General features: G+C 39.8%; 1 protein-coding gene across 1 annotated transcript; it reads right to left on the bottom strand.

Moving 5' to 3' along the window:
* Positions 1-6,631: 6,631 nt before the first annotated feature.
* LOC124691126 lies at positions 6,632-9,968 on the bottom strand. The gene is made up of 5 exons (XM_047224403.1): positions 9,882-9,968; positions 9,197-9,382; positions 7,695-7,913; positions 7,465-7,611; positions 6,632-7,003 (listed from the first exon to the last, which is right to left on the bottom strand). The coding sequence occupies exons 1-5, from the start codon at positions 9,966-9,968 to the stop codon at positions 6,632-6,634; spliced, it is 1,011 nt and encodes a 336-aa protein (XP_047080359.1).
* Between the last annotated feature and the right edge of the window lie 849 nt (positions 9,969-10,817).

Below are 10,817 nucleotides of genomic sequence, written 5' to 3'. Positions count from 1 at the left end.
TTGTCCTAATTAGCTTGGACTACCGGATCATCACAATGCACATGTTTTAACCAAGTGTCACAATGGGGTACCTCTATGCCGCCTATACAAAGGTCTAAGGAGAAAGTTCGCATTGGATTTCTCGCTATTGATTATTCTCAACTTAGACATCCATACCGGGACAACATAGACAACAGATAATGGACTCCTCTTTTATGCATAAGCATGTAACAACAATTAATAATTTTCTCATATGAGATTGAGGATATATGTCCAAAACTGAAACTTCCACCATGGATCATGGCTTTAGTTAGCGGCCCAATGTTCTTCTCTAACAATATGCATGCTTAACCATAAGGTGGTAGATCGCTCTTACTTCAGACAAGACGAACATGCATAGCAACTCACATGATATTCAATAAAGAGTAGTTGATGGCATCCCCAGAAACATGGTTATCGCACAACAAGCAACTTAATAAGAGATAAAGTGCATAAGTACATATTCAATACCACAATAGTTTTTAAGCTATTTGTCCCATGAGCTATATATTGTAAGGTGAATGATGGAATTTTAAAGGTAGCACTCAAGCAATTTACTTTGGAATGGCGGAGAAATACCATGTAGTAGGTAGGTATGGTGGACACAAATGGCATAGTGGTTGGCTCAAGTATTTTGGATGCATGAGAAGTATTCCCTCTCGATGCAAGGTTTAGGCTAGCAAGGCTTATTTGAAACAAACACAAGGATGAACCGGTGCAGCAAAACTCACATAAAAGACACATTGTAAACATTATAAGACTCTACACCGTCTTCCTTGTTGTTCAAAACTCAATACTAGAAATTATCTAGACCTTAGAGAGACCAAATATGCAAACCAAATTTTAGCATGCTCTATGTATTTCTTCATTAATGGGTGCAAAGCATATGATGCAAGAGCTTAAACATGAGCACAACAATTGCCAAGTATCACATTACCCAAGACATTTATAGCAATTACTACATGTATCATTTTCCAATTCCAACCATATAACAATTTAACGAAGAAGAAACTTCGCCATGAATACTATGAGTAGAAACTAAGGACATACTTGTCCATATGCTACAGCGGAGCGTGTCTCTCTCCCATAAAGTGAATTCTAGGATCCATTTTATTCAAACAAAACAAAAAACAAAAACAAACCGATGCTCCAAGCAAAGCACATAAGATGTGATGGAATAAAAATATAGTTTCAGGGGAGGAACCTGATAATGTTGTCGATGAAGAAGGGGATGCCTTGGGCATCCCCAAGCTTAGACGCTTGAGTCTTCTTGATATATGCAGGGGTGAACCACCGGGGCATCCCCAAGCTTAGAGCTTTCACTCTCCTTGATCATGTTGCATCATACTCCTCTCTTGATCCTTGAAAACTTCCTCCACACCAAACTCGAAACAACTCATTAGAGGGTTAGTGCACAATAAAAATTAACATGTTCAGAGGTGACATAATCATTCTTAACACTTCTGGACATTGCATAAAGCTACTGGACATTAATGGATCAAAGAAATTCATCCAACATAGCAAAAGAGGCAATGCGAAATAAAAGGCAGAATCTGTCAAAACAGAACAGTTCGTATTGACGAATTTTAAAATGGCACCAGACTTGCTCAGATGAAAATGCCCAAATTGAATGAAAGTTGCGTACATATCTGAGGATCACGCACGTAAATTGGCATATTTTTCTGAGCGACCTACAGAGAGGCAGGTCGGAATTTGTGACAGCGAAGAAATCTGAGACTGTGCAGTAATCCAAATCTAGTATGAACTTTTCTATGAACGACTTTACTTGGCACAACAAAACACTAAAATAAGATAAGGAGAGGTTGCTACAGTAGTAAACAACTTCCAAGACACAAAATAAAAACAAAGTACTGTAGGTAAAAACATGGGTTGTCTCCCATAAGCGCTTTCTTTAACGCCTTTCAGCTAGGCGCAGAAAGTGTGCATCAAGTATTATCGGAGGGTGGTGCATCGTCCTCACCTTGGGCTTTAGGAGTTGCCTCAAAAATGCATGTTATCTTATCTATGTAAGTTTCAGAGGCTCCCTTTTCATTAGTCTTAGGCTTGCTACTCTCATCAAACAAATTTTCAGGAACAAGCCAAGCATAGTTATCTTCTAGTGCATCATTCATAGCTAGGAGTTTACATGGTATTGGTGCTTTGATCTCCCCACCATCATTAATATTATTAGTGTACTTTATTCTATCCATATCCATCTTTTCAAGGAGACTAACAAAATTGGTATATGAACCAAGCATATTATATTTAGCAAAGACCTTTCTAGCTTCTCTTGCTAGACCACCAAATTCTCTAAGAAGGGTTTCTAAAACAAAATCTTTCTTTTCCCCTTCTTCCATATCACCAAGTGTGAGAAATATGTGTTGGATTATAGGATTGAGATTAACAAATTTCGTTTCCAACAGGCGAACTAAATGTGCAGCAGCAATCTCATAAGTAGGCGCAAGGTCTACCAAGTGTCTATCTTCAAAATCTTCAATGGTACTAACATGATTGAAAAATTCTTCTATATTATTTCTCCCAACTATAGACCCACGTCCTACCGGTATGTCTTTTGTGGTAAAATTAAAAGGAAACATGATGAATCAAGTAAAGTAAATGCAAGTAACTAATTTTTTTGTGTTTTTGATATAGCAAACAAGATAGCAAATAAAGTAAAACTAGCAACTAATTTTTTTGTATTTTGATTTAGTGCAGCAAACAAAGTAGTAAATAAAACTAAGCAAGACAAAAACAAAGTAAAGAGATTGGGAAGTAGAGACTCCCCTTGCAGCGTGTCTTGATCTCCCCGGCAACGGCGCCAGAAAAAGAGCTTGATGGCGTCTAACTCACACGTTCGTTGGGAACCCCAAGAGGAAGGTATGATGCGCACAGCAGCAAGTTTTCCCTCAGAAAGAAACCAAGGTTTATCGAACCAGGAGGAGCCAAGAAGCACGTTGAAGGTTGATGGCGGCGGGATGTAGTGCGGCGCAACACTAGAGATTCCGGCGCCAACGTGGAACCTGCACAACACAACCAAAGTACTTTGCCCCAACGAAACAGTGAGGTTGTCAATCTCACCGGCTTGTCTGTAACAAAGGATTAACCGTATTGTGTGGAAGATAATTGTTTGCAGAAAACAGTAGAAACGAGTATTGCAAGTAGATTGTATTTCAGTATAGAGAATTGGACCGGGGTCCACAGTTCACTAGAGGTGTCTCTCCCATAAGATAAACGAGCATGTTGGGTGAACAAATTACAGTTGGGCAATTGACAAATAAAGAGGGCATGACCATGCACATACATATTATGATGAGTATAGTGAGATTTAATTGGGCATTACGACAAAGTACATAGACCGCCATCCAGCATGCATCTATGCCTAAAAAGTCCACCTTCAGAGTTATCATCCGAACCCCCCGGTATTAAGTTGCTAACAACGGACAATTGCATTAAGTATTGCGCGTAATGTAATCAGTAACTACATCCTTGAACATAGCACCAATGTTTTATCCCTAGTGGCAACAGACACATCCACAACCTTAGAACTTTCCGTCACTCGTCCCGGATATCAATGGAGGCATGAACCCACTATCGAGCATAAATACTCCCTCTTGGAGTTACAAGCATCTACTTGGCCGGAGCATCTACTAGTAACGGAGAGCATGCAAGATCATAAACAACACATAGATATAACTTTGATAATCAACATAACAAGTATTCTCTATTCATCGGATCCCAACAAACGCAACATATAGAATTACAGATAGATGATCTTGATCATGTTAGGCAGCTCACAAGATCCGACAATGAAGCACAATGGGGAGAAGACAACCATCTAGCTACTGCTATGGACCCATAGTCCAGGGGTAGACTACTCACACATCACTCCGGAGGCGACCATGGCGGCGTAGAGTCCTCCGGGAGATGAATCCCCTCTCCGGCAGGGTGCCGGAGGCGATCTCCAGAATCCCCCGAGATGGGATCGGCGGCGGCGGCGTCTCAGTAAGGTTTTCCGTATCGTGGCTCTCGGTACTGGGGGTTTCGCGACGGAGGCTTTAAATAGGCGGAAGGGCAGGTCAAGAGGCGGCACAAGGGGCCCACACTATAGGTCGGCGCGGCCAGGGCTTGGGCCGCGCCGCCCTATAGTCTGGCCACCTCGTGGCCCCACTTCGTCTCCTCTTCGGTCTTCCGGAAGCTTCGTGGCAAAATAGGACCCCGGGCGTTGATTTCGTCCAATTCCGAGAATATTTCGTTACTAGGATTTCTGAAACCAAAAACAGCAGAAAACAAGAATCGGCACTTCGGCATCTTGTTAATAGGTTAGTTCCGGAAAATGCACGAATATGACATAAAGTGTGCATAAAACATGTAGATAACATCAATAATGTGGCATGGAACATAAGAAATTATCGATACGTCGGAGACGTATCATCCGGCCCGCAAGCCCGCCGCCAAGGCCGGCGCGCAGAAGAACCACGGCGAGGACGCACAGGCGCGACGATGGGGAGGCGCGGAAGCAGCGACGAGCAGGCCAGCGGCGAGCCACACGCAGGAGCCCAGCGCGGGCGGCGGCGACCTCCGGGACCAGCATGGATGCCTCCCTCCTAAGCAGCCATGCGGGGGACCCGAGAGGCATAGATCCTCGCCGCCCCCGTCCTTGGCGGCGCGCGGCTTCGCCGGCGGCGGCCTCGGGAGGCGGCGAGGAGGCGGGCAGGGGGCGGGGGAGGTGGCGGCGGAGATCTAGGGTTCGCTCCCCCGTCGCCTGGAGGAGACGACAGAGGAGCGGGATGAGCTTGCTGAGCGGTTTCCCCCTCCCCTGTTTTCACGGATGACTCTGTCGTTGTGACGAACGAGGACTCCTCGTCCAAGGCGATGTGTCGCAAGGCTACCGCCAATCTTGACTCCTCATGTATAAACAAATCTGCTAAATATTTTTTAAATTCTCGCACATTTCAGCAAAATTGAATAGCGTGGGTGTTTCTTTGGGTACTTCTGCAAAATAAGTTGTTGTGTCGACTAAAGAAGGGTGGTTTGAGTTGCTATAGAGGGATCATGAAAAAGAGATGAAGCGTGTGTAGAATATTTTAGTTATCGTGTCAAACATTTATGTCTATTTGCTTGTCTTGTCGTGTGGACCATTTGTTTCTTGCTGTGTGAACCATTTGTGTCTTGTCGTGTAAACCATTTGCAACTTATGTGAACCATTTACCGCCTTAGTTATTTATCTATGTTGATGGAGACATTGTTAGTTTTCGCAACGGATACATGTATTTTGCGTGCATTTATCATATGTAATTATTTGAGAATATCACTTTATATTCATATTATCTATAAGTATGTATCGTTGCGAAAAAGTATAGATATTATTCCAAACTGGAGATTCACATATCAATTAGTGCACATCAATGTTTTCCGATAAATTTGCATATAACCATGGGCATTACATACATTTCTAACTGAACACATCATTCACAATTGCTACAACCAAACAACTTTCACAAACAACTTCCAGATAATCCACAATTCAAATTCCACAACAGCTTTTCCACAGTTTATAGCAACTTTTTCAGAATCCACAACTCAACCAAACACACTCTAAGGCTCTAAGGCATATGGAGTTTGAACGTTTAAAGGTCTCCCCTAAACTCTCGAGTAAGTCGGACCACCCTTATAGATGATGATGAGGAGTTGGATACCAATGCCTATGGTCGGCTCCTCGCACATGTGGTAGGTGAGGTATCTAAGGTCGACTTGGATGAGGAGATGTTTGGTTCAATTTATGACCTTAAGCCTTCCTTCCTATCATGGGAATGTCACGACATATTCCATGGGATGGATAACATAGATGAGTGGAGCCTAATGGACTAGCATGGGCACAAAGTAGTGGGTGATGTGCCCAGGTTCAAGGCCCTGCGGTGGAGGTAAACACACAAAGTACAATGGTGCTCCTTGAGATGTGTCTTCATGTGAGGAGAAGCTATTATTCTGCTCTAGTGGTGTCTCCTATGGGGAATGATCAATCCCATGCAAAGGGCTTCCTATATCACCTTATACGCACGGTGCCCAGAGATAAAGGAAAGGGGGGAGAGAGAGAAGGGCCAAAGGGATGCCATCTGCGTCCTTCCGTCATGTAGGGGCCCATGCGGGGCCCAGACGGCTGCTCCGCCCTGTCGCTGCAATAGCCTGGTGTCATGGAGTTGGTGGCATTGTGCGCCACAGTGCAAGGCTGTAAACGTTGTAGCGGTGTAGTGGCCATGACGTGGGCTGCAGGCTCCACAATGCACCCCATCCTTTCTGATGAGACGATGAGCGTGGACTTTGGGCAGCCAGCCTTGGCCACAGTCGGCTAGGGCGCCAGCCGGCCATGGAACACCTTTCCCTGGCACCTAGGGGTAATTGACTATTATCCCTCCTTCGTCAATTACTCTCTTGTTGATAATATTACAAACTTCATGGTTGGTTTGTGGATGTAGTTGACGAAACTTACAATTATCCATTTTGACACTTGTTTTCCCATCGCTAAAACACATTCATTGAAGATATACACTGGAAATTATATGCCAGCTAAATGAGCTGAGCATAGTGACAGCTTTATTGGTTTTAACGCACATTCTCAGGCTAAATCGCCTGGTCCACCATAGTATGTATGCATACCATCCTTGTCGATTTCGTAACCATCGACTGTGTATTTGGATGAACTGGTAGTTCCAGCTTTAGCTTTCTTCTCCCTTGGATTAACGAGATTGTTGTTTCCATCAACAAGTTTGATGTTTTTTGTAAAAGCTGCTTTTCCATACCCTTCGGAGGCAAAATGCCCGCTACCGATTTGCGGAGAGTCTGTTGAGGCCGTCGGTCCTGAAACATGCCCGCCCCAGAATGCATAATTACCTTTATCCTTCATGTATGTGAATAAGTCGTTTGGCCAATATCCAATTGGTTTCTTCTCTTCACCATATATCAGCCACCAATTCTTAGTGTCTGCGTCCTGGAAATAATGAAAACATGGATTCTAGCTATTGGATATGAGGAGGTAAGTAATGTTGTTTTAAGTAGATTACACTTCTTTTATCCCCATACAATATACTACCATTAAAAAAATGTAAATCGAGCGAACATATTTGTTAATCCTCGATGTTAAAACGATTATTACACTCGAAAGTGCTTTCTAATCCCTAATATTTTAATGGTATTCTAACTAATAAGTTCTCTTCAAGACATACTTTAGATGATTAATACATATATCAGATGTGGTCAAACCACAGTATTTGGTTGTGGGATGATAGGTAAGAAATCAACTCTTCATTATCTTAATTGTTAATAGAATCGATATCATAGTAAAGTACAAAAAAAATTATGCACATCAAATAAATCCACTAATACAATTTTGACATAGACATCGTGTACAACGTATATATAAGAAATTTGAATTAGAAAAGAAGTGATTACCTTGAAAATAAGTATGTTTATTACATACTGTGGTCCATTATAGACTGAAACGGGCTGTAGTCTTCCTCCAAGACCAAATGTATTGCTAATTTGCACGAAACCAGGACATTTGAGATCATAACACGACTTGTTTTGTACGCCTTCATCCTATTAACCATGTTACTCAAAGGTCAATACAAAAAAATAGAAAATTTATTCGTACTTGACCATTATAGGAATATCATGATTACCCAAGCAACATGGAACCTTGCGAAGCCATCTCCACTCAGACTCGGGGATACTGAATAACCAGCACCAATTGTGTCTGCCTGACCCCCTTGTGGTCCGTTATTAATGTTTAACCCTGCTGCACTAAGATCCTTACTATCTTTCTTGACCTTTGGCTCATAGACATTTATTATAGCCTGCGTCCCATATATATCATCATCCCGATATTCGATTCCCGCCTCCTACAACCCAAAGTTTAGTATTGATAAATGAGAAGACTAAATATTGACTACATAGAGATAAGATTATTACATCGCATCACCTGTAAAATTCCATGAATATAAATTAGATTTTTAAGTAAGATATGCCACCAATAAGTTTAAGTGGAGCTTTGTAAATAAACAAAATTCATTCATGTACAGCTGAAATAACAAAGATATGGAAAAAACAATAAGAAGGTGTAACATGGAAGTGGTGTTTTGGCACATGAGAGCATATACTCCCTTTATTTTAAAATGGATATTAGACATATTTTGATTAAAAAATTGAAACAAAAATTGACACGTATATCTTCACGTGCTACTTGCCCAAAAAGTCGTTTCATAGAAAATCGACTTTTCATATGGCATGTGTAAAAAAGATAAAACTTAGTGCTAAAAATAAGGCTTTTTCACAAGATTTTTTCTCTTTTCTACAGGGACCATAAAAATATCGATTTTTCGCGAAACTTGACAAACACACATAAATTATGAAGATGTACGTTATATTTTTTTGTCAATATTCTTTTACACTTGAAAATAATTTTTTTGGTAGAGGGAGCATATGCACTTGGGAGCCAAATTGAACATCCAGGTGGAACATTCATCATTAACTACTCTGTATTAAAATTTGGAGGCCTTTCACATACTTCAAATGAACTTTCTATGAAACTGATTACTGTTAGTAATAATTTTATGACCTTGAACCACATCTATCCCCTTGATGCCCACAATCAAATGTCAGCGTTAGCGTTCGACTTTGGACTACAACACTATCCATGAACTTACTATCATAGGGCGCAAGGTGTGTTTCTTATTATGAGAGTATAGTGCCTTATGTCAACGTCAAGGAATATATATGCACCTTTTCTGGGATTGTTCATTGCCCTGAATTCCAATTCTGGGCTTTTTCATGTGCCCGTGATGGGGAAAAGCCACTCAAACTATGGGAGAAATAAGCATTGTTTAACAATACATCAACGTATTGTATGGCACGAAAATTGTCAATCTGAACCTGGTGTATTTGGAAAGCACGTCATGTAATGCAAAAATATTTCAAGCATACTTACGAGTTGGGATCGATTGAAAATATTCAGGTTGTTAGCATGCACCTTCATGCCAACTGAATCTAAGATAATAATTTCATACATTAGACATGCATGCAATAACCCAGTGCAGTGCAGTTTGAGATAATCAACCCATGACTATAAGATTTTACTCAATCTAGACATAAACATGTGTATATTTATTTATCTGTATAAACGCACCTCTTGTTGGTTATTTGTGCCACTCACGTCATCAATACTTTGTCTTGCAATATGGTTCTTTCTATGATTGCGTAGTATCGGGATTGTTCCCATTGGGCATTCAATGATTGGTGGTTGTACTTGTGATACACCATGTCGCGTCAGAGATTCAATGTCCAGCCCTAATGGGAAAGAACTAGGTTTCATCTGTTCAAAAAGCAAAATATCATCACCTTATGATTGGATAAGTTTTAAGAAACTGTGTAATTTGATATATTATAGATGAAATAAATATGCACATTTACTACAAAAACTAAAAAACATCAAAACCTTTTTACCAAGCTATTTTGGGTAGATATGAAGCAGGAAAAAAAAGGAGAAGTGAGAAAAAAGAACGAGAAAACTAAAACTCTGGCACATGAATTGTTGATTGTCATGCAGTCCTATCAAGAACAAAATCACTAAAATGTTGTTTATTTCACTTATATGAAGAACGTAGGATTGACACACTAAAATTAATGAAAGATGATGTCTAGATCAAAATAGATAATCAACAATCATGGTATATTTTTATAATTTGCTTCCTATCTAACATCCTTTTTTGAGATAACTCACTCTTCATGCATTTGTCTATTCAAAAAATGAGGTAACTTTATTAATTTACCCAAACCATGAATATACACTTTTCTTTACAAATTTAATTTACCTGAACGTTGTGGCCTTTTAACAATGGGTGGTCAAAGGCTGGTTGGAGATTCACGTCAATGCAATCAAATATATCTCTGTTTTCCATATACTTTGATGTTTCCTTTGATTGTGTTAGTGTCCAAACATAATGTTGGATACAGGAAACAAGATAAATGCTTATTCATACCTGAATAGTTCCATTATCTTGTCGATATGTGACGAATTGGCAATAATTTTCTCCCTTTTGAATAGATCTTATGCATTTTCCTCTAGTTACCAAAACTATATATGATAGGAGAAGAGCCAGTCTAATAGTTGCATTTCCTTTCATTTTAAAAACCTTGAATTGGCAATTCCCTAATGACTATGAAACCTTACTTATAGGAGTATGGACCTATCACATATTTAAGGTCCCATCGCTGTAGACAATGAACTACAATTAATACCCCAAAGATCTATTTTATTATATGTATGTAGAAACCTAATTTATTGCATGAGATATGATAAGTATAGAGTTATCTTCTCCTCTTTTACAATCTATAACATTAATACAAAGGTATTAATTCCGTATGAAATTATGATACATTTAGTCCATATAAGATATTCTTAATTATGATAATACTGATTGAAAAAATATTAATTCAATTTGATTGCTTTTCTTTTACTTTACTTCATCTATTTTCATATTTATGTCGTTCATGCTTTCAATTTTTTTTCTTAATGCACGTCAGTATTCTAGTTCTACTAGGACATGGTCCGCAAGGAACAATTAATTTTTTTCGTTTCTCATATCCTCATGGCATGTCAACTGAGGTTTTGGGAAGTGATAAGGATGATATTCAGACATGTTATCACACCGGATTAATTAGCAGTCATTTTTTTGAACGTGTCCTTGGTTATCAAACTATAGAAGAACAAATGTACCTGCATGTAGGTGATGTTAGAAAACAATTTG

Source organism: Lolium rigidum, chromosome 2 (genome assembly GCF_022539505.1).
Source record: "Lolium rigidum isolate FL_2022 chromosome 2, APGP_CSIRO_Lrig_0.1, whole genome shotgun sequence".
NCBI classification, from domain to species: domain Eukaryota; kingdom Viridiplantae; phylum Streptophyta; class Magnoliopsida; order Poales; family Poaceae; genus Lolium; species Lolium rigidum.
This window is presented reverse-complemented; position numbering and strand designations above follow the sequence as displayed.